The sequence below is a fragment of the Oreochromis niloticus genome, linkage group LG13 (genome assembly GCF_001858045.2).
Source record: "Oreochromis niloticus isolate F11D_XX linkage group LG13, O_niloticus_UMD_NMBU, whole genome shotgun sequence".
NCBI classification, from domain to species: Eukaryota; Metazoa; Chordata; class Actinopteri; order Cichliformes; family Cichlidae; genus Oreochromis; species Oreochromis niloticus.
In genome coordinates this window covers 14557468-14583272 of record NC_031978.2, presented here as the reverse complement: position 1 = coordinate 14583272, position 25805 = coordinate 14557468, and the positions used below count along the sequence as shown (strand labels likewise).

At 38.7% G+C, this 25805-nt stretch overlaps 1 protein-coding gene across 1 annotated transcript in view; it reads left to right on the top strand.

The window, feature by feature from the left end:
* Positions 1-7503: 7503 nt before the first annotated feature.
* sorcs3b (sortilin related VPS10 domain containing receptor 3b) overlaps positions 7504-25805 on the top strand; it is a 52404-nt gene continuing 34102 nt past the window's right edge. Inside the window, exons 1-2 of the mRNA XM_005474232.3 lie at positions 7504-8396; positions 25566-25633. Coding sequence (XP_005474289.1) covers positions 7701-8396; positions 25566-25633 — 764 coding nt within the window. The 5' untranslated portion in view covers positions 7504-7700. The remainder of the gene's footprint in view (positions 8397-25565; positions 25634-25805) is intronic.

Sequence of the window (25805 nt, the reverse complement as noted above, 5' to 3'; positions counted from 1 at the left end):
TCAGACCTGCTGAATTGTTTTTTGCATGTGTGCAGAATGAGCTGTACTGATCCACAGCTGCTTGATTGTAGATTTTTGCAGGTATATTTCCTCTTTTTTCCTTTTTCCTGTGTCCTCCCTTGCATATCTTCAAACGTGTTTATATTTTGTGTTATCCTAGTATAGTTTTCATTTTTGTATGTGCAGTGATGCACAAGATATCTTCATATGGCTCTGTGCATGTAACATACAATGGGCTTTACAGATGAAAACCAAAATCATTTCTCACATCACGCCATGCTGGGCAGTGTAGATTTTTGATTAACAACTGTAATCGAACTTGAGCCCCTCTTTCTGAGCCATTTCCCCTTGGCTGTCCAAAAAAGAACCGCGTTGGATTTCGAGCTGTCTCAGACTTCAAAAGGAGTGAGATGGGAAAGAAGCGAGGAAGTGCAAGTGGAGACACATAGACCGAGAGCGGATGGGTTGGGGTAGGGGGGTGGGAATGTACTTGAAAGGAAGACAGAGAGACCAAGAAACACAGGGAGACAAAAAGGAGAAATGTGTGTGCGGTTGTGTATGTGTGGTGGGAGAAAAAGTGTGGTTGGTGGTAAGCAATTGCCTGCCAATAGACCCCCAAAAAAAGTACGGGAGCAGAAAACGCATCACCTTTGGCCGAGTTCTAAAGTGGTCATTTAAAAAAAAAAAATCTCACAAAAGTTACAGAGGGGTTTAAGCAGTATTGACTTTCCTTTCAGCCTGTGAGGAAAGCCTAAAGGAAACCCACTAAAAGTCCAAGTTAGCCTGCGCAGCTGATGTGTAAATGTGGGACGAAATCCATAATGGGGAAGACATTTCTTTCCCTTGGCCTCTTTCTTGTCAGCGTAAAATATAACACGACAGTAAACTGATACAACCATTACTTGTTTATGATGCTGGAGCAGGGGAGATGGGATAGATACTTAGATATTTATTTATTTATTTTAATCAGTTGTCAGTCACAACACGTACTGGTTCATTTTAATTTGCTATGGTGTACTACTGTGATAAATCTGTCTTAACATCATCGTGATACTAGCAAGGTGGGGAAGGGATTTGAATGAACTCAGTGTCAAGTAGGTTTTATCGCTTCTATAGTCTAATCTAATCTTATCTAATCTAATCCTGTTGGTATTTAATCATATTTGAACTCACCTAAATAAGAATACGAAATGATTTTGATAATTATACATCTAAATATATATATGCATATAAATATGGTCTGATTTCATAAGCAGTTTATTTGCCTACATAAAGATGACCTAAAGCTCGACAGCATAGAATTAAATTTGAGTCCAGATGAAAATTACATATGAAAATGAAATGAGCTGCACATTGACAGTAATGTGCCAAGTACACAAAAACTAATAGTAGTGGATGAGCATAATGATCACAGATTTATCTGATTTATTCAGCATACTGTACTGCAATTATGCCTAATACAGCCACCGTCACTGTGTTAAGCCCACTTCACTAATACTGGATTTCACACCCTTTTGCCTTCAGAACTGCCTTAATCCTTCATGGCATCAATTTCACAACGTGCTGGAAGCGTTCCTAAGATTTTGGTCCATATTGACATGATAGCGTCACATAGTTGCAGGCTGATGTAAATCTCCTGGCTGCTTTTTAGAGTATTTTTTCCCCTTTTCTTTTTTGTTTTTTTTTTAACTATATGCTCCAAAGTCTGCCAAAAAATGTCCCCTATGCAGTTACACCACCACTGTTGACAGTGATGTTGTTACAGGCAGGATGGATCCATGTTTTTACCAGACCAGACAATGTTTTTTTTCTATTTTCCATTTTTTTGCTGAGCCCATGTAAACTGTTGCCTCAGTTTCCTGTTCTTAGCTGACAGGGTTCACACCTGGTGTGGTCTTCTGCAGCTGTAGCTTAAGGTTTGATGGGTTGTGGCTTCGAGAGGCCCTTCTGCATACCTTGGTTGCAACAAGAGGTTATTTGAGCAGCTGTTTTCTTCCACATTGTTCACATGCTCGAAGCAATGAGCTGCTGCCATGTGATTGAGCAGGTGTACGCAATAAAGTGACCAGTTGTTATCAATTTCAAACTAAACTGGTAACAACTGGGCTACGATTTAAAAGAATTCAAATGTTAATTTGATCAAGTAGAACAGTATCTGCAGAAAATGGCTGGTTTTTCTGTAGGAGAGGGATCAGGTATTTACAGTGAGGGTCAAAGAATTTCTCTTTGATAACAGTTGGTGTTCACTCTCCCAGTGGCAATAAACAAACATGTTTAATAAGAATGAACAGACCAGCTTTATAATTATGTGATTAGATTTTTTGGTCATATTTTATAAAGGCCTTGAAGAGTGTGGTGACATAATTAGGCAAAAAAAAAGTATTCAGAAACATTACTGAGAGCCTCTGTTCGTACACAGATTCTCCCCAAAGTGATTAAGCCGATTCAATAATTTATTCATGTATTTTCTCTTACATCTTGAAAGTTGTTAATCCGACACATGGTTGGCAGAAAGTCACATGCCTTCCCAGTTAAATATCTTAATTTCTAGCATGAATTTCACCAATACTGATGCAACATTCAAACTTAGTTCTATTAAGAAACAAAGGCATGGTATGTTTTATTTTAAACATTTTTTCAAGCAATCTAAGAAGAAGTCAGGTACCCAGATTTTAAATAATCCTTTAGTCTTTTTGACTGAAGGATTAACAAGCATATTTTAAAAAATGTAAAGTTCTTTACATTTTTTAAAATATATAATCGAGAATGCAGTCTTTCCTAATTGATTCAACTTTTATTTATCATGGTGATTTCCTAATTCAAGAGAAAATTACACTGAAATATTTAAAATAAACATTTTACATTTTTCAGTTTTCCAAAAGTATGAATTTACACAATTTTCCTATATTTCAGGACTAGAGTGTAGTGCAATTGATTTTGCTTTTAAAAAATTTTATACAGCAAAACCTTTATCATTTTTATACAGACAGCCTGTTGCAAACATGCATGTCACATTGTGTTGAGGAGCAAAGATGGTCATGCCAAATATTGGTTGTCAACTTTCTTATAAATATATAATCTCTTCTTGCCTTAAATACCGTATTTCCACATGAGTTTGAAAAATGTTTCAAAAATTGTTGCAACTATGTCCCATTTTCCTAACAAACTATAAAGAAATGAAGGGGTAGCTCAGGACTTTTGGACAGTACTGTAGAGATCATAAGAGCTACTGGTTTACAACCCGACTGACAAATAATCAGACATCTTTTTATCCCAGTGTTCCGAGATGCAGTTTCATCAAGACAGGGAGGCACAATAGCCAAAGTAATGTCAATCTAAGTTGTGATTAATTGGAAATGAACTGCAATGATGATGCATTATGTAAATGTATATGGCTAAAGGAGTAATGCCTATAACTGACCCAACACATTTCTGCTTAAAGTAAAACATCACCGCTGTGCGTGACAGATGAACTACAGCTTTAGGAGATCAAGTAAATTGTATTGATATCCTGCCAAGCTGCTCCCTGTGTTCATCATGTACAGGAAAGAGGCCCAAGAACAAATATGTCAAAGCGATAATAGTAATACAGTGATTCACCATTGAGGCCCGTTTTCAGTGACAGGGCCAGTTTATAGCAGTGGCAAACTGTCCTAAACTACTCCTCCCACTGTGATTTTAAAATCCCTTTTATTTCATCTAGACGATGAAGGAGGTACAAAATAAGTGTTTTGCCATCTGCAATAAAAGAAAGTTTCCCTTTTTAATGGCATGGGTATAGCAGTGTGGGGAGTGCACCTTGCTGTTCATCTCTTGCATGCGAGTGTGAGCTGTCTGGGTGATGGCCATTATGGTTCCTGCTACTGCCTGTGCGTCTGCTCCGCCGGGATCACTGAAGTGTTGGAACTAACAAGCTTGGGATGCAGACAGCGGATGCACAAATGGGATTTTGTCCTGAAAGCTTTAGAGTTTGCTCCCTGTCTTCGGTTGAAACAGGAGAGAGGATGGTACCGTTTGCAAGGACTGTCAGAGTTATGTGCCAAGAGAAATGAGATGATTACATCTGATAATCTTGCTAATGATCTACACTGGGGAGGGGAGCATATAAAATTAAATGAGCTACACCGATGTACACAGTTTTCAGTCTTGTCCTCTCATCTCTCTTTTTTCCTATTCTCTTTCACTGTAGCTAAGTTTTATGCAGAATTTGAGATGTTCTCCACCCAGGAAGATATGCAATATTCCTTGTCATAGTGAAAGCACACACAGGATGTAGGGCACAGACACATTAAAAACTCTCCCCCTGATACTTCTTCATAAAAGCACAAATGCTCGCCTCTTCCTCTTTCTTCCTCTCTGTCTTACACAGACGCACACATGAACGTGCACAATGAGGCAAACAGCGAATTCGCACAATGCTCCCTGCCCAAGGTTAGTATAGATTAAAAGATGTGTCATTGATAGAAGAGGCTCCTCCTCCCTCCCTGGCCTGTCACAGTGTGTTTGGGAACAACCCACTTCATTTTAGCAGCATAATGGGTAAACAGAGTGTGATCAGTCCAATTACCCCCTCATTGCAGAGGCGTTCTGGCGGGAATGGCCTGTAGAGAGAGTTAGCTGTCTGGCGTGCGGTGGAGATGCAACAGTAGCACCTGCTGCCCTGAGTACTCACTTGTAAGAATCTCAATTTGTTTGTACAGCCGTGCCAAAAACCGATGACCAAGAATTGAGCCCTCTGAGGCGGATGGGACTGCCGGCTTACCTTCTGATTGCTGTTTTCACTGCACTGTCTGTGAATGTGTGCATGATCCGAAGGTGCTGTTCTCAGCACTGAACTCATGTCAACGTCAGTCCTTCCAGCGAATTGTTTTGGGGTTGTTCTTGCTGCTCAGTTTTCAAGGGCTGTAAATTTTCTCAACCCCCAATTCCACTATGTTTTACAGCTGAGCAGATGCATGATTTTGCTGCTGAGAGTTGTAACAGTAGAATAAAAAGCTGCATTCCTGAATATGAAATCTGAAAATGGTTATGATTTGGTTTTACTTGTTCTGAAGTACTTTGTTCACTATCAAATGAAGAATAAGATGGGACAGTTGGCTTTTTTCTCTATTTTTCATGTTCATGCTACCATGGAATCCATTTTTAAGCATCTCATGGATTATTTTAACCTTGACGGGTATTATTGCTCTCACTTTATCTCAAAATTTAAGTAACATACAAAAACATATCTGGTTACTGCGTTTGTGCTGTGCTTGTTGTCCTTGGAAAAGATGGAAATTCTTCTCTTTATTGTTGTCCTTTGGGCAGCTGTCTGGCAGCAGATGTAAACATAGGCCTATCACTGTGTCTCCATTTGAATACATCTGTGGACTACGCTTCCATGTAGTGCACTGTGTATATGCATATTTATTAACATAGTGTGCAAATTCCAACAAGATGGTGTTATTTCAAATTGAATGGTGCAAACTGTTCACTTATCAAAAATGAAGACAGGAGAATCAGACTGTGATTATCACCACAGCTGTCATATTTTTGATCCTCTCATCAAAAACCTAGTACTAAATTCTTCTACAGCAAAGACAGCTATTAAGACATGTAACATTAATAGCTGATGAAAAATGCCACCATTAATTGCTTAGCTAGCACTGACGATCTCCTTTGCTACTGCCTGGCAGTTGGTTGGTCGGCCCTTTCTTTCTGTTTTGTTTCAATTCCATTCAATCCAGGTCTACTTATAAAGTGCCAACAACATTCACCTGAACATGCTTTATGCTGAAAGGTCAAGACCCTACAATTTCCAAGATTGCAACCACTGAAAGAAAGAAGAGATCAGTTCCATGTTCAGCATGACTGTTATCAGAACTGATGTGCTGCATGTGTAGGCCAAGGCCACCTCTGGAGCTGGAAAATGTGGTCAAGTGCTGAAAACTGCGTTTCTCTGGGTGCTTGTTTGAAGCTCGCTCCCCATAGACTTCCATGTTAAAGTGCCCAAATTTACAGCAATAAAATGCATATATAAAAGCCTGTTTTAAAAAAAAGAATAGTTTGGACATACATAAACGTGTTCCTTCAGATTTTAAATCTAGCCTTTTTACAATGTGATATCCCTTTGTTGGTGTGACTCCTGCATCACTATAACAGTGATGGTCCAGGATTAACAGTGCAACTGACCAGCTCAGTTTGCAGTTCAGTTAGCATTAGCCATGAAGTTAGCTAATGCTATTTAAAACCACCATGGAACCCACTTGGTTGAAACTTACATGTCTTTACCACATAGCAAAGCTCTGACATCACAACAATATGATTGGTCAATTGCAGTGCTGATGCTGGAACAACATTATTATGATGATGCAGAAACAAGACCAACAAAGAGATACACCTTTTATTAGTCTAGTACTTAGGACTAATTAGCCAATGTGTGTTTCACCACTCAAATGTAGTTTACTAACCAACCTTCCTAATATAGCACAACTTGTCACTCCATCCTTTCATCCATATAATGTAACTTCTGGCTTAAAAAATCAGGTGCCAGCCAAAATCCTAATGTTGAGGTCTCAAAGCTAAGGGTGACGTCACAGCGGTTAGTATGCTGTACTTTTAGGCTTGCTTGTGCAACTGTGAATGCACTTATGCACTCAAAATAGCATAAACATGTATTTCAGGAGTACTTTTTAAAATATTGACACACAATTTCAAGAACTGACAGACAGCTCGGTCAGCAGGAAGTTGGAATTGCTTTTTAAGGATTCATTTAGCTCCACTAATTGAAACTAATACCTTTTAAATGGCATATTGATTTGTAGGAAGCTCAGTTTTCAAATGTACACTCTAAAAATGACGGAATAATACAAACTGTGGAAGTGCCAAGATTGAAAGAGCTACTAGATCCTTCTTGCCTCAGTGGCAACACAAGTCATGAAGATGGTGCCAAACATATCATTATATGACTTCAAAGCTCTTCCTCTATCCTGGGCTGTTGTGCAGTAGAAGGCCTGAGGCACACAGTGTTTGTGGCGTAATTAGAAAAAAAAGTTACAGTGTCAACAGACAAAGAAAGGTAGATAATTCTGAATCTCTGCTGCAATGCATTTTAAAATGACATCAGTCATGGATGTTTATCAGAAAGTCCATCTGAATTTTCCCCAAACGCACCCTTACTCATGCGCACGCGCGTGCACATTTGACAAGTGAATCCGGTGTTGATTGATGCAAGCAAATGATGTTTTTTTTCTGCCATTTCAAAGGCAAAACGTTGCCACAGAATGAACAGGGTACTGCAAAGCACAAATTACTTTTGCTGTCAACAGCTCTGAGTCATTCAAGCGCTGTTTTGGACAAATTGCATAGGTTTAGGCAACATAAAGAGTCTAAGATGTTACTGAATAAAACACAATAAAATTGTGGAATAATTTCAAAATGATTTCGGGTGATTACAGCGTTATAAATGTTTTCTTTCTTCAAACGTCCTCATGAACAATGAGCTCCAACCGTTCCCGCAGTCACTCACCGTCGGTGCGTTTGTCTGATGCGCAGCGCCTCCCAAACTGGTCCCTCACTTTGACAAATTCTTGGACGTGAGCGGGTCTCCTGAATGGCTTCTTGCTCATAAAGATGATGCCTTGAATATTTTAGAAGTTGAACAGCTCTGCCGCTCTCTGTATTTTCCCCCCACTGGTGGACTGTCAGTTTGGAAGACCACAATGGGACTTTGGTCATTTTGGGGGTTTTCTCTTTTGGCTTTGGTGTTGCTCTTCCCCTTTCACCCCAAGTTTGTGGCTCGCGCGGAAATAAGTTTTTCCACAAAACTCGACAGATTTTATCGACAGGATGTAACGCCACTGGACGCACGTGTGGCCAGAAAATCGGCGGAAATCAAAGTCTCACTGAAAATCGACAATAACACGAAAGTTTTTAGCGCGTTTGAAACAAATACAGCCGGGGCTTTGAAACGAAACCATGGCCAGCAAGTGTGGAATGAAACACAGAGTGGAAATGAGGCACCGATCGACATCAAAACAAACTATAGCAGCGGTCTCAACATACCCGATAAAAAGTATGATAACATTTTCGAGGACAAAGAAGGACGATTCAAAGCGAATATAATGTTAGAAAATACATTTTCTGCCGGAAGAAAGAAGGCAAAGAGGAGTGTGGGCGCAACATACAACGAAAACGTGGATAGGAGTATAAGTGGAGAAGCGTATTCAAGAGAGAGATTCGTGCAAACTGTCCAAGGTGTTTCCAGCGCAAGACCCGAGTACCGGCGCAGCGGGGAGGAAGCAAGAGTGTCAAACCCGAGACAGAACGAACCTCACCTGGACACTTCTACTTTTGCTCTGTCGGGAGACTCGGCACACAACCAGGCTATGGTGCACTGGTCCGGGCACAATAGCAGCGTAAGTTTCAGTTTTACAAAAATACACTTCATCATATTTTAAAGGTGTAAAGAACATAAAAACGCCCCACACACCGGTGATATTTAACTTTGTTTCTACCTGATATAGACGTTTTTATTATTCAATAGATGCGCATCAATCTGTCACATTTTTACGCACAGATGATTCCGTGCGCACGAAAAGAATTCGTTCCTGCAAAAAAAATTCCACTCTAACAAAGCATTTAACTTGGAGCATTTGCTATTTTTTTTAACCATAATTGCGTTTTCTTTTATTACCTATAAAGAGATTATTAGTGTTTGCGCATTGCGCGCCTGTTTGCTTGGACGCCAGATGGATAGAAGTGTGCACTTGGAGGATTCCCTCGTGTTTTTCCAAACAGTAATGGAATCGGTTATCTCAACAAACTGTTCGCCACCTGAACTTTAAAATAACAGTTAACCCCTTAGGTAAATTTGATGTGACAGTGCCGTGGGAAGGTGCAGGCTGTTTGGCAGCAATCAAAACACATTAATAATTTATGAAATAATCAAGTAATGCCTTCCAGGAAGGTGTAGTAGCTACAATTAAAAAGGATTGTGTCCAACCTGGCCCTTTATGTGATGCTGATGAGACACTATCTGACCTTTTGGCAAATTGAACATGCTTTTGTCACTGACATTTACTCACACTTAGCTGATACTTGTCCAATTGCCCGTCTAAATACTGTATTGCAGTATGATACACTTCAACACGTCTTGATGGGACTATGCACAATTTAAATGGATGACAAGACATTGCAGTAAACATCCAGATTGCCCGCATCACAGTCACACACCCTTACAAACACACACATCCACATCCTCACAAACGTGCACATAGACGCACGAATGCACACACACACCTAAACCACAGCTATATGCACATGCACTTTTTTTTTTTTTTACCATAACAAAGACAAAGCCATGGAGATTTTATCTCTCTTTATATATCCACCATGCAAAAATGTTTTCAACTGGCAGCATTTATCAGGAACAAAGATCTTTAAACTACAAACAGCCTTGTTCAAAAGAAATGAGCTGCTCTGCATTTTTTACTTCAGGTAATTTGAGTCACCTTAGTCTGCTGGGCAAACGGGTGTTTGGCTGAAACATTAGTCTGAGACCACATCTAAAGATCCCTGTGTCCCAGAAAAAATGCAAATATTCATGTGTTATCCCAAAATGCAGACATATTTCAGTGGGTGAATTATATCATTTTGCATGTTCCTGATAAGCGTGTTCTTATCTGGTGCCGTTTCTTTTGCAGCGTGTGTCATAACATTAGAGGTATCACAGACTTTGGTCATTGAAGAAGGTCCTGAAATATAACTAATAATAATGTTGATTTGTTGATTGCTATGTGAAATATGCTGCTGGTCAGAGATGTCTTCACCAACGATGGCCTTTGCTACTGCAGGACACTGTTCACTGGATTATCGCTGATGGGGTTGTCACTGCAGCCGTCAACATTTGAGATTTATACAGTCTGAACTCCTTTCCATGGTCCCAAAAGTACGACTGAAACAGTAGAGTTTAGATTGATGGCATTTTATGACTAGATGTTATAGCTCAGGCTATATTAGATGTAAATGACTGATAATAAATCCAATCTTACAGGGACATTTGAAGGAAAATTACTTCATTTCTGTGGTGTGGGGTAGTTCTATCAAATATTCACCTCAAGACTTCGCCTGTGATCTGACCAAGATGTAAAATTCCACAGGGAGTAAAATGAAAAAGATGTAGAAGGTGATGGTGAAAACTCCAGCGGGGTATCCTCAGAGTTCAGATTTGATAAAGAATTTTATTGCATAAAACCCCAAATCTGTCCACAAATCAGTCTCTCAACTATTATTAGATTTCAGTGATTGTCTGAGACATCAAAGCCTAGAGTCATAGCTCTCTGGTCTCTGATTTTAAGAGAGATAACATTGATTGGAGTCGACCATGGGAATAAAACATGCACTAATTCCCTTTGAAATGAATGGTTCTTAGCTACATGTAGTATCGATTGGCTGTGCATGTTTCTTACTCCTTAAGTCTGTGCTGAATGTGAATGGGGATGGTGATAAAAAGATTCATGATTTGTAATGATGTGTGCCATAAAAACAGAAAATAAACTAATTAAAAATACTAATAAATACACTTGGCTGTTGATGGTCCTATATGGCAAATCAATATTTCAGTCTTCTCCTCACATGGGTGTTCAAGCTGTGACATGACTATTGGTAATCTTTCTAAACAGCCATTGCACCACATCCTACACTCAAGGGATGGAGAGAGCCCCCTCTCTACTCCACTAAAGGCAAAAGTCTTAGTGTGCAAGCCAGCTGGTGATCATGGAGTTATTGGCAGCCAAATGATTTTAGTCTCCTGATTGACCAAGCTCCTCATAGATAGCTGACCAAACTAGGACACTGTGTTGAAGCTGCAGACAGTAATGAGTATCTTTATTGACTTCACTTCGTCTGAGCATTTGCTGCAGAAATTACACTGTGTGTCACTGTAAATAATGTAAATATATACCATGACAATAAGGAACTGGTCATCTCCATGAAGCTACTGTTAAAAACTTGCTTTAGGACGGACCATGCGCTTTATAAATCCCACTGGACACCTTTCGACTTGTTAATCTCTTATTTTATTTATTTATTTATTTTTTGTTTCTTGTGAGGTGGCAAGACTCAAGTCAATCTGTCAGCTCTGTAACATCATCGTCCTTTGCAGCGGCTGAGTGGGAATCAGACTGGCCTCCTGAGTCATGCTGTACGCATGCCTAACCAGAGAAAGGCCGTTATTGTTGCACATAATCTTATCAGTATAAATAGACAATAAAAAGGAGGAAATGGCATGGCCCTTGGGGACACCTGTGTTTAAAACTGGTTCATTAGATAGACAGCCATTCCATTTAACATGCCAAAGCTGGTTGCACGGGAGCTCCTTGATCCATAAAATCAAATGTAATGGGTTCCCAATTCGCAGGGGAGTTTGACTGGAGTTTGGTGCTGTTACAGTATGATGAAAAGTGCATTAAAAAGCCGCCACTGTTGAGGTGCTCAGATAAAATAAAGAGGAAAGTTATAATGTGTCTTTTAAATTTTTCTCATAACTTGCAACATTTCACTTTCCTATTGTACACAAACAAGAGCAGTTTTCTGCTTTTGCAGTTCTAGTTTAGCGCAAAATTCCTCTATTAAAAAAACGTTACGATACTCAGTCAAAGAGACTGATAAAAGGCCTGTTTTTCATGAACTTTTCATCATCCTGCCCCCGATTGCTAGCTAAGGGGATTTTGATCCGTTGAACGTTTGATGAAAATCAAAAGTGGTTGTTGTTCTCACATTTGAGTACAAATTATTTCCCTCCTGTGGTACACTTTGTATTATAATATTGGCAGCAGTTCAATCTTTAATTTGTACTTAATATTTTCTTACAGTTATGTCTCTTTTTTCACTTTTTTCCTACTAATTGAGTTTAACATAGATGGTTTAGAGTTTTGAAATGCACAAAAAAAGAGAGAAAAATTCAAGATAAAAGAGTTTTTCGAACAGCCATTTTTGTCCTTTACCTGCTTGTCCCTTGAGGTGTCAACACCACACGGCTGTTCATTAATCCAGCCCGTCTCAAGTCTTTAGGGGTGTGCTGTCCACTGATGTGATTGTAAGATGGTGATAGAAACTGCACCAGTCTTGTTGGCTGCGTAAAAAGAGACCCGTCTAGTTCCCACTGAAACACTGAGCCACTGGTTGTGACCAGAGCATGTGACGCAGTTACCTGGTTACTAAGGTTTATGGTTTACTCGTACTGATGGCACAGAGCTTCTAGTTTATTGGAGATTGTTGTTGTGGAGCTATAAATAAAAGGTAATTAGATCCAAGTCCAGCTATTTCCCATGGTATTAAGACCGGTTAATAATGCCACATTTATGAGCTATTGACCATATCCCATTTTCCTCTGATGCCATCCTTTGCATTATTGCATAGAAAATGTGCTGCTGTGTTGTAAAAAAAAATATTGTAAAAATGTTCCTGGAACTAGTGATTAAATATGAGTAACACTTAGACTAAGTAACTACTCTAAAAGAGTAGAAGGAAAACATAAATGGGGAAAAAAGGCAAAATTGAACACAATTTAATGCACCAGGTTAAAAATTGTCAAGAAAAAAACCCTACATTATTTTCATTTAAGAATCTTTTTTCTTTTAAATCACATTAACCACATCTTATTTTCCTGTTGAGTGATGGCCACAACCACTTAGCAGTCATCTAGCTGACTTATTACACATCCCTAGGTTTAATTTGTATTAACAAAGGGAATAAAACTCATTCCAGATAGGTACGGAGCTGAAATGACACTGGATAGTATAAATCCAGAGAGACATCATGACATTTTGCAAGGTAAAACATATTTAATTTAGCGTCTCTTAGTATACCTGCATCCAAGCACGTTGCCTGCCTGTGCAGAGGACTGCTTTGATGGCTTGAATCTAAATATCAGCATAGAAGTGCTGGTGCTACTGTTCAACCCAGCAAAAACCCACTGAAAACATACTGAAGATGACTTTGCCAAATTTCTAAACAATGTTAAAATGTGACCTCTAATCAACAGAAAAATGTTCAGGAGGATAAACATGAGTTCAAGTCCAGCAATAGACTGAAAAAAAATACTTTTGATCTTTTACATTTCAACCAACTTTAGACATAAAGGGTTCTCTTTTTAAAGATCATGACTGGCTTTTAGTCCAAATTTAGTCAAAAAAGCAATCTCCATGGACAACTTAGGCTGGGTGAGATAAATCCACAGTAATTCATAACAATTAGTGAAAGATAGCATTGAATTGAAAAGATTTGCAGGAGTGTTATCATCTGTAAAAATGTTTTGTTGTTGTTTTTTCCCTTTTTAAAATTTGTTATTTTGGATAGCATATTTCTGTTACTGTTCTGTGTGGAGTTTGCATGCTCTTTCTGTGCCTGTGGCATTGTCTCCAACTGTCCAGAGATATGCATTATAGGTTAATGCTGTTTAATGAGTGTATATGTAACTCTTGGTCTGCTGTGACAGGCACATTAGCCAACAAAGCTATGTTAGCTAAAACAGCTATGTTACTTATGCTGTAGTCACACCATGGAAAACGGTGGTTGGATACTACAGCATGATCAAAATTATTGCCATTGTGTGCAATGAACGTGCAAGCTCATTATCTTTAAAATGGGTGCTTTAAACACAAAGGATTGGATCCGGATCACTTGCAGCAGGCTGCTGTTTTCAGAGTGATTTTGGTGTGTCAAGATGGTGCAATAAAAAACAGCAATAGGATAGAGTCAGTCTGCAATCACTTGTGATAATACGGTGATTAATTGAGATAAATCAGGCAAAAAATAATTCTTAAAATGTCCTCTGTTGCAAATCTGTTGTTGTCTGGATACTCAGAAATTCACATTAAACAGAAATTCACATTCACTACTTAGTGATTGCAGACCATTACTGTTTGGAGACTGGTCGCCTTCTACCAGGTAACTTGTGCAGTTGCCTTGCAATCAAACGTGTTCTTTAGCTGCAAACAGCTATGTTAGCTAATGTTAATGATAGAAAATGGCTCTCAAGTAAAGATCAAGGCCTTTTTAAGCACCTAACCATCCCCAAATCTAGGTCAGAACATCTATGACTATGACTGTGGTTGGAGCTCTGCCCTGCTCTATTAGAGGCAGATTGATATTTGCCCCCCCCCCCCCAAAAAAAAAACCCCTAACCATTTCTCAGGGTTGGATGGGCAATTTTTAAACATTTCTGGAGAAAAAGGCAGCATTCCCATTGTTATTTTCTTTTGCCTCAGTTTTACTTTACAGCGCACAGGCTACAAGTCTCTACCTCTCTGTAGTAATAATTCATTGAAATCCCAGTTTTTACTCCACAAATGACATGAATGTGTGCCCCCTTTTTTTTCCATGAATCATTTGTGCTCAGGGACCATAATGCATCACATCAACATATCCTCTCAGCACTTCCTCAGCACTTAGAATTTAAATTTGCCTCACAAAGTGCATTTTAAGCAGCAAATAAAGGCCTGCCATCAGTTGTATGTTCAAGCACACTGTCATTACTTGATTTGCCCCTCGCTCTCTCGTTATTTGTGTAAGTATAACACATGCACATGTTTTATTTTTCAGCTTTAATCAAAGAGACAAAGCGGGTGCAGAATCATACTTGACAGGTTTGCATGTGATTAATTAGTTTTAATAACTGCAGTGAGGTAGATATAACTGTGATTAGGTTATAAAAGCAAATTTATGCATTTTCTGATTGGAGAAAATCATAAAATTGATATTCAGATTGGGAGACAAATTTATTAATTAACATAGAGACCGAGCTAACACAAACTGTGCCTTTTTATAACTTTGTATGTCTAAAGGTCAAGGCTGATTTAGTCTTCAGTTTTATTCTTCTTGATATCACACAAAACAAGTTTGATCAAGCTGTGTTTTGGGATTTGCTGGGACTTGCAGCAGCATATTACCAGAAGAAACACAGACGGTACTATCACGTTTAAAGATGACTGGGATTGCTCAGGTGGCACTCAGCTTAAATAATAGCTTGACTAGGCTGTTTACAGTGACAGGAATGTATTAGTTGCAGGAGGAAAATGTTTTTTTCCCGATCAAGCGAGATGCAAAGGACCCAACCCTTGAGCGCCACACACACTGTGCAATCAATGGAGATGATGGAAAACTTCCAAACACAAAATGACACATTTAGAAAACAGAGTACTCTCTCAATTGGTATCCTGTAACAAATCATTTTAAATGACGCTTTGCTTTTGCTCAGAACAGAAAAAACCAACAAAAAAAACCTGACTTATTGTTAAATTCGGAAGCTATATAAATGGGCAAATAAATATGGATCAAAATAATGGCAGAAATGGTGACAAGACTTGACAGGATCTACACATCATTTATGTGAGTTAATGATTGTATTTGAACACATTTGAACTGCCATCATTATAAATGTCTGTGAATGAGACTAAATTATTTTAACAGCTAAATAAAATCTAATTATATTCTAGCTTTACTATGGTGATCATTTCACATCCTCTGAAGCCAAAGCAAACAACTTGCAAGCCCTGATTTCATACGATGATTTTGACACACACTTCTAATTAAACAGTGCTGTTCAGAATGTTTAAATGACCATCTTTGATTTATAATCCTATCTATTTCTGTCTTTTTTTGCTTCTTTTAATGGCTCAATTTGCCGCCCAGAAGTAATGGAAATTTTATTATATTGGTTGTATGCAGCTCTGCTCTTGCTGCAGCAGCAAGAAAAGTGGTTGAGAATGTAACAATAGGTCTTTGGTTTGAATTGGCTAGCTCAGGCTTTTCTGTGTGGAGTTTGCATGCTCTTTCTGTGCCTGTGGCATTGTCTCCAACAGTCCACAGATATGCATTATAGGTTAACTGGAGATTCTAAATTGGCCATAGATGTGTGGCTGAAGGCTGTTGTGTTGTGGTGAAATTATGGCTCACCGTTGGTAGCACATTTGCAGTCTGCTGGTAACTGTGGACTGCCCATCTACCTGCAGAGAACATCTATACTCAGATGGAGGCAGAATCAAGCCTGTGGGCTACTCTTGGTTGTAGTGTTTTTTTGGTCCATCAGCCAGCCACGAAGAAGAGCAAAGTTATCATATAGAAAGAGCTGAAGTGAAGCAGTGTGTTAAAAACAGTAAAAAAAAAAAAAGAGCTGCTCACTGCTGCTGCTGTCTGTAGTTTTCATACTGTATTTTTTGATCTTTGATTGGGATTTTGGCACTTCTCTCCTTCTTGCTGAACTCCACCGTGGGTCTCTTTCCTGTCAAATCATAAACTTTCAACAAATGCACAGTGGCATCCACATTCAGCAAAGTGCACTTGGGATTTTGGAGGACTGCAGGGGAGCACATTTGCATTGGCTGAAAACCTTTCTCTATAGCCTCTCTGTAGGCAAATACCTCAGCAAATGGACACAATCACAGTACCGTAAATTAAGCATTATTCCTGCAACAAACTAACTCTCTCCTATGACAACCCCCCGTAACCCTGCATATGAGAAGGAAAATGATTGGATGGATCCATTTATACATGGCCAACATAATAGGCAAAACCGCCACTATGAGCCTTGTTGAACCTTATGTTTATTTATAAATTGGTAGTGTGCTTTGAAACAGAAAAATAATACGCATCACATGGTTTTAGTCACCAGCATGAGAAGAATTGTTAACCTATCTGGCAGTTCACAAAATGTTGACACTTTGAAATTACAATACATTGACCACGTAATTCATTCTTTTCTTACAATGTACAAAATATGTACAAAGTATCTACATGTTGCAATCAAAGCATGCTAAAACCTTTGCATGGTGATGAAAACGCAGCGTCTTGTTAGTTTTGATGTTAGGAGAAACGCTGTTCTTGGATTTGAGTTTTAGAAAAGTCACCAGTGATTTGAATATCTCACTTGTTTACTCTGTTAACAGTTATCAGAGACTATGGTTGTGATTAGGGGGTTTCAAAGTGTTTGTATTGTCTATCAGAAAAGCCCAGTCTCTGGTGTCTAAGTCCTGTGCTTTGAACATCCAGATTCAAGAGCCAATACTAAAAAGAAATTGTTGTAAAACACCCGAAGTTTTCTCTACGGAAGAAACGGTTTTGGCTTACCTCGAGTGTTACACTCCACGGCTGAATATGGATGCAGTTTTTAAAAGAGAGCAACGGGTTGATCTTTTGTTTTATTAACATAATTATTCTCAAATGAACTGGAAACAACATTTGGCACTGAAACCCACCGAGCTCATCCCCCTGTCAGTCTTTATCATAATGATGAGGAGAAGGGGCTGATTTGCTAGACTGTATTTACAACTTTTTGTCAGGGTAAATGTAACCCAAATTAACACAAGATATTTACAACTAAACAGCTCAAACTATATTTGTACTGTACTGTATTACAAGCACTTCGGTACAGTATTTGTACAGGCAAAAAAAAAAAGAGGAAAGAAGAAAAAAAGGAACATAGCACTTTACTTTCTGGAAAATAACTTTCCTATCAAACATGATCTTGGCAGGACTTTATTCCTTAAAAAGTATAATTGGCAAAGAAAACGCGTAGTGTATACATGTAATTTCTATTAAAACTAATGTTTACCAGTTTACTCTCTTTGCATTATGAAAAATGCAAATAAGCAACGGGGGAAGAAAGACAAAATTATATGTGGGACACATTTAGCTCCCGAGCTGAGTCTCAGCACTTTTGGCAGTGAAGGGGGTCATTTTAGGTGGAGGGCTTCTCTCTTCCAAAATCTCAATTTGGACTAACTACCGCCTTTGGCTCTAGCTCAGACCCCTCCAGGCAGAAGCTGAGCCATTAGGAGCCAAAGCTGTGAGAGAACAGAAGACACTGGAAGAAATGCCTAGATGGCATTAGAGTGTACAAAGTTCTCCAAAATGAAAATAGTAGTTTTGATTTTGGGGGAACTTTTCATTTAGTATTACATTTTATATTTCCATATTTCATGTAATAAAAATAATAATTGTCAGACTTGGTTGTTTTCTGTGGCTTAATAAGATGATAATGCACAGACAACTTGCAACTGTACCTTCAACCTATGAACTCTAAATCTGAGCAATCAAGAGAAGCACAGTGCCAAAACACTCTAAGAGAAAAATGCAAATATTAGGTTTTTGGGGTTTTTTTTGGCTCTCTACACCACTTACAATGCATCAAATTAATTTTAGATTGCATGGGATGTGACTAAAACTTTGTTAAACGTGTCAAAACATTTAAATGACTTCTAAAATTGCAATCAAATCTGTCCTTGAATGCTGTGTTCCTTGTTTTCCACCTTTTTAGAGGAAGCCACAGTGCATTGTGGCATAACAACATCAAACATAAGGAAGAAAAAAACATAGCAGTTTATATTTTCATATCTCGTCCATTAAACGTATTTCAATGACTTCTTACCCCAAACTTTCTTTAAAAAAAAGATTGAAGCACATCTATCACAATCTTTTATCTTATTAAGGACAAACAGCACAGTTTATTGTGTATTGTTGTTAGCAAGAAAAAAAAGTACAACATGTTCACAAAATCTCCTCACAATAGAGCTGTATTGAAGTGAAACCCTTTTATATTCTGCCCATTTCATTCATTTCCCCCTTCTTAATGGACTGAATTGATTGGTGAAACCTCTCAAGCTTGAAGCATCAGGGTTACATGACCAAAGCTCAAAAGTCTAGTGGATAAGCAAACATAGAAACAGCAGACTAATGCACAAGGGACGTTTTGCGGGGGTTTACTTGATGAAAGCATCATCCCCTGGAGTATGTTTTCACCCACAAAAGTACAAACAATCAATTTGGTGCACAGATAAGATGAGGACAGAGTAAGGCCTCTCTTGGACGTCACAGTTTTTCTTAAAAGACATTTGTCTCTACTAACTGTTCTACTTTGGAGACGTCCTCCCAGAGCCACAATCAAGATGTTGTGTTTTTCTTCCCTCCACCCACTTGCAGTGCATCTTGATTTTGCCCTCATTGCTGTCAAGCCTTAAAGAAATTTATGCAAATTTGCAACCAATACTGTATTTCTTTTCTCTGCAGGTGTTTGCATCAGATAATTTCTAATGGATGCATGAATATATTAATCTTTAATCTTATGCCAAAAAAAAGGAAAACGTTTTACGACTATTTTGTTGAATCTGTTGTGGAACAAAAGAGATGAGCTCATTTTGATACACGGATCACTTACTACAACTACACTGGTAGTCCCATTTGGCTCAACAAAAGACACAAAACAGCAATATTTTTTCTTGTGCTTTGATGGAGATCTTTTCCCCCCACAAAACACAGGAGATGAAAATTAAAAGCGATAGTCTGCAGCAAACCTGAAATGTGCTCAGTGTAGGTAGGAGATCAAGGATATTAATTAGGTAGTTGACTTAAAGAAAGCAGTCTTTGTCAAATTACTCAAATTACTCTTTGTTGCCCTTGGCTTTTGTCTTTATTTCCTTAATGAAGTTGAGAATCTAATGAGCTTAACAACAAATGAAACAGGCTTTATTTTTATGTCTTCAAGATTGCATTTGCCTGAACAGGAATGGAGTGGAGTTAGGTAGAGCGGCGAGTACCAGCTTGCTGTATTCACCAGTTTTTGGTGTTTGATAATAGCCTGAATGCATTAGGGGGTCTCTGTGGATCAGCAATATTGGTTAGATATGGCTCACCCCAAGGTGTTGTACATTTTTCACCTCTTTCAAACCGCTTCCTTTGCTTCTTATTTGAAAGAGCATAGAGAGTACCTGTGGATGGGGTGACACAGGTATGAAATTATGTAAATTCTGAATGGGATTTTGTAAAAGCTAGGCATAGCTTACCCAGGCTCCATTTGCAGAAATAATAGAATAGAACAGACTACAATAGAATACAATAGAGTAACCTTATCGTTCCCATCAGTGGAATTTTTTTTTTTTGGTTCTCTAAGTCACAAATCAATTTATAATTAAGATAAATACTGATAATTATCAGCACACATTCATACATATATAGTACATACATAAAACTTCAATATAACCGAAATACACTGCAGCATCTTGTTGTTCAGTATACTAATTGCATTTGGCACAAATGATTCCCTTATAAAGCTTTTTACTAGCTCGAGGCTAAAACGTCATCCTGAGGGCATCAGTTCAAAATCAGAATAAAGAGGGTGTTCTCAGTCAGCAACAATAGATCAGGCTTTTCATTATGATACAGCTTATCTTATATTTGTTGTCAACCAGTGATTTTTTTCAGCAGTTCTCACCTTTCTTGGATTTCTCTCTTTGCATGTTGTCTATTTTACTGCAGTAAGCTCTCTGCTATGGTTTGAATGATCCAGATTTTTGGGACCAGCACTACCTGGTTCAAACAACTACAATTTGAGACCTAAAACTACAACGATACTAATACATTTTTAGCATAAAGGTATATATTTAACTATTTGCTTGTGAAAAAGCTAAGCACTAACTGTTTCTATCTGTTGCTTGCTGCTGTGCAGGAGTGTGTTGGAGGTTTTTCACTGTAAACAGCTGCCCACTGCTGCCAAAAACGGTGCCGTGAGAGCTGTGAAACAAAACAGAAAAGTTGCGTGGTGTTGGACACTGAGCTGAAACTTGCTGTAAACCTCTATGTTTATGAAAATATTCTTCCCTTGCTCAAAAAAATCACTTAAAACACATATCGGACCTTAATGAATGAAATATTTAAGTTGAAAATCTTCAATGACACACACTTTGTTGAGAACAAAATATAAGGTAAAAATGGTGAGTAAAAGCCAAATCAGTAAGTCAAATGAAATCGTGGCTCTTGACATTGTAAGGTAAAATATTACATAAAAAGAGAGAAACCCGATTATTCCCTACACTGATTTTTTCCCCCACACTGACACAAAAAATCCAGTTTTAACGGGAAGAAACCTCAGGCAGAGCAAAGCTCAGCGAGGGCAGCCATCTGCCTCGACCGGTTGGACTGAGGCGAAAGAGAAGAGTGAAAAAATGAGCATCGGCAAACTCTCCAACGGTGACGTCATTCCTAAATGACCTCAAACCCAGTCTGACGCTTCTCAAGTCTGCACTGTCATATTACTTATTACAGCTGGACACATGAAAAGCTCTTAGAGAAGACTGTACACATGTACCTACTCGCATGCCAGTTAAAGCAAGGCTTGTCAGATTATGTCTTACTCAGTCACTTGATGGATTCAAAAAACTTGTACTCTTTTGGGAGATCACAAAACTGACCTCCAGACAGCTGTCAGAGAGAGGTGGCATATTTTGGTTTAAAAAAAATATCTAATGCATGAAAATAATTCCATTAGTGTTGAAATATTCCAGTGAGTTGTTAGACGTTTGTGGCTCAGATAGACAGGGGTCACTCCCAGGAGATGGCTCGCTCACTGTATGAATGTTTACCCTGCAGTACAATATACAAAGCTTATGTGTATTCATGAAAATGTAAATGTGTATTATTGTAGCAGTGAACTTTGCAGAGGCTAAAGGTAAGTAACAAAATAGAGATATGTCAGTGCTTCTCTGAGCATCAGCCGCTAGCTGAGTTATTACAATGAGCCTTACATCACTCTCTGGTATCAACTTTGGGGGGTCCCTTGGAAATTAATTTAGCTCCTTGTTGTCCCCTCTGGTTATGTTCAAAAACAGCGCCAGATCCACATGAAAGTGGATTCATTTCTCGCATTTCTAAAGATTGTTTCTACTTCCCGCGATGTGTTACTCCTGAGCAGAAAAAAAACAGTCTGGAGGTGTGATGTTTAGAGTAAGGGTTCCTTTGCTTCCCTTGACTACCCAATTAGGCAGAAACAATATTTGAGGGGTGCCAGCCTAATTATGCTTTACTGGGGGCTGAATAAGCAACAGGTTCCATTTGAAGCTTGGTGCTAGAAATCACGAAATAACTGTGCTGATGTGCAGCAACAGTCTATTTTATTTTATTAATAGCCATTTTTCAGTACAGTACACAGAGATGATTCATACCTAAATTGCGAGTTGTGTAGAAAATATTCTGCCCACCAACAATGTTGAGATGCATCTCATGTCCAACTGAAGCACATTCAAATTTGACCATTTCTCTTAAAAAAAAAAAAAAAGTCGGATTGATATGGAATTTGTAGAGGCATGATTCAGTCCACAGGCTGTCATTGCATATGCTGTCTGGTCTGCACAGTTGTGCAAGTTGAATGCGTAGGCAGGGTTTTTCCTGAGCATAGAAATTTTTGGTGGCCACCAAAGATGCATTATTTCAATTGCGTGCAATGAACTTTTGATCTTGTTGCATTTGAAATGTTTGCTTCGAAGATGAGGACTAGTTCTGTGAACACTCGCAGTAAATTGCTGTCTTCTAACCTATTTTGATGCAGGCAATTACGTGGTAGGACAGAGTCAGTCTGCTTTAAGTTTGAGATTGAATGTGGTTAAGTTGGGAGCGTTAAGTCTGTTGTCATCTACAGACACAGATATTGACATTCACAGAAACTCCTCACATTCAGGCTCCAGCAAGAACCTCATAGTTGTGAAACTTCAGAAATCGCTCCACGAATAGTGACATAGTTGCTGCTGAATGGCTGCAGGATCAGCAAAAATTACAAAGACACTCAGCAACCTTGCTTTTATGTAGGAGCATAAACAAAAAATATATAAACAATCGACTCAACCAGTTAGTTGAGTTGAGTGCTCCATTGCAAAGAGATGCTTTGCAGACGAGTTGAGCTTATCAGCGCATTACTAATATTGATTGCAACATGCTAGATATTTCCAAACCTTCACTAATCTGTCTGAAAGTCATGGCAGTCTGAGTCAGGCCATGATCGTCACCTTGTAACCAGAAACGGTCACCCAAACCAGAGGTTGCACGCTCAACCTCTGGGCAAACAGCTGGCTGCTACTACATGCAATCGGCTTCTGACAGCAAAAAAACTGAACGAAATCACAAAGTAACCCACTGATTTTTCCAAGTTGAAAGGAGGTTTCTGACCTATTTTTATTTTAGTGTGACTAAACCATTAGCCAGGAAAAACTCTGTTCGCTGGTAACTCTTTTGAATTAAGCTAAAAAAAAAATAATCACAATTAAATTATGGCTTTTAACACTTGTTGCCATGGAGGCTGTTTGTTCAGTCATCTAAGAGTTAAAATCTTTGGCAAAAACGACCTGTCTGTGTGTGCCTTTTAATGTTTTTTTTTTTCCTCTGTCGCCAAATGAAAAATGCTGGATTTAAAAGAAAAAAATAAAGAAAGTAATTGGAGAGTCTGTTCTATAAGGAAGAAAGAAACAAATGAGGTGAGATTGAACGAATCAAAGAAAGAAAAGAGGAAGCAAAGAAGGAAAAGACAGCGACAAGAATAGAATGTTAGGATAAAAGGATGACTAAACCCAACTCCTCGGAGGGTGAGAGCCAATCTGAAAAATGATTGGTTGACTTTCCCGGGGCAAAGCTCTCTTTGCTCACATCAATAAAACATAAACATGAATAAATGCACTGCTTTTGGCCTTCCAGGGTCCTTACTTAATTTCATGTATGCAAGTGAGCGATGATATGCATGGAGAATTGTATTTACCTAGAAGGCTCAAAATAATTCTGGAAGCCATTTTGTGTTTGTTTGTTCCCGGTATTTACATAAATGCAAGGCTGCACCACAAACTCTCGGAGTTTCGTTTTTAATGCACCTTCATTCTCATACTTTAAGTCACACATCTGGTGTGCAAGTCATGTGCTGTCCCTACTGGTCTCGGCATTTGCATGTATAGTAGTTGCTCCCTATTGACTTGAGTCACAGATGCACAGCCTATCAATAACGCTGAAGATGTGGGAACATGCAGTCTACAGTGATGTACTCTTGATGTATCCACTTAGGGACAAATCATCCAAACAGTCAGCTGCCTCACTAGTCTGTTGGTCCCTGAGGTAGATCTTCACTGACCCATTTCAGTGGGTCAGCTTTTGTTAATGAGCCAACCACACAAACATGTTGACAACAGTTAAGGGAGAGCTCCTAATGGCAATTACAGCTTGGGTGCCAAGAGGCTTTTCGTTATCAAGTTTTGCCATTTGGGGCTATTTTTTCAAGGTTATTTTACATCATCAGCTACATTTATGTACATTTGGTTCATTTGGAATTCACGTGCAAAACAGCAGAAATGATTGAAACCCACGAAACTGTGAACATCTATTCGTTGTTCACTCGATTAGTTTGCTGTGCCGCATGTTTGAATGCCGGTGGTTAAGAATGAACTGCTCTAGTTCTGACACTGATAAAATCAAATCCAGATTCAATTTACCTCGTAGTATTTATAATATCCCGTGACACAGATTCATTGTTGTTAGCAAAAGAGAACTGAAGAGACAAACGATCAACAGTTTGGCTCAGTTTTTCCTCTTGTATCTATTTTTCAAAGCAGGCAATTAGGACTAACATCACAGCCATTTAACTAAGTCTGCACTCCAAATTGATTCCGACTCCAGCGTTGGACCTTGCAGACATGGTGCATTTAGTTATGCAAATGCTTATCTCACTGTGTGATTGGTTAATTAACCTGCAATGCAGATAGTCCCAGCCATGCACAGTGGCCATTTGATGGCTAAATTGTGGGTCAATTGGGTTTTTAACATTTTCAAAGCAGACTTAGATACGTGTCATTGTTCCTCTGAGTCTTGTGTGGCTTTTTACGGTTTAATGAGTCGTTCCATGGGTCCCATAAGGTTAATACGTTTAAACTCACTGTAATTGAGCTTTTGACCTATCTTTCATGCCTTTTTTTTTTCATAAAATCACAATATTATGTCATCTTTCTAGTCTTTGATTGTAATTATCTACCATTCCTTCTCCCACAATTCATAAAGCACCCCAAGCTCTCTACCCTACCCCTCTTTCTATCCTGAGTTATGAGCATCCCCACGGGAAGTCATTTATAATGCCATTGGAGTGACAATAATGCGTTTGCACACCATTTCACTCTGCCCTCTGTGCCTTGACAGGCTTTTATGGGCCGCATTTTTGTTTCCCCAGAAACACATTGTCCAACCATCCCCAGAGAACAAATGTTCCACCTAAACTGGAACTGGACGTCTTCCAATGAGTAAAAAGAGTAAAATAACAACATGTAACATCAGCATTTGAGATCTGTTGGTGCTTTTGCAGCAAAGGTACTTAAATGTTTTGAAGGTAAAAGCAAGGCTGAAGTTAAAAAAAAAAAGGAAATGAGAGAGGATGGTGCATTGCAGCTACTGACTGCATTTCTTTTCATTGTTCACTGAACAATTATGTTCAGAGTTTGCTGTCATGTAGGTATCATTCCACATGAGATACAGACACAACTCTTGACAGCCTTCATGGATTTTTTTTTTCAGATCCTGCCACTAGTCGACTGACATTTCCTGACAACATGAGGATCACTTGTCATTGGGCTAACATACTGTATGAGCCTGATATTTATTAGTAAAGAAAAGCAGCGGACATGCTGTATTTATTCCAAGTCATTAGGTGGAGACAGATAATGTGTGCTGCCGAGCCAAAGGTTTTTAATGCAGATCTTGACTTGTAATTAAATATGTCTGTTGTGGTTACGTTGCAGGTGATCCTGATCTTGACTAAGCTCTATGACTTCAATCTGGGGGGTGTTACCGAGAGCTCACTCTGGAGGTAAGTTTTCCTTTTTTAATCTCCGCTATTTTTTCCTTTCCATACCAATATTAAGGTTGCGGTATCATTGCAGGAATTTTATAAAAATGCAAAATCACAAGCCAAGAACAACAAGAATAATATATTCATCGAGTGCTGGATACTGTAAGCATGATTTATAGTGTTCTCCCTT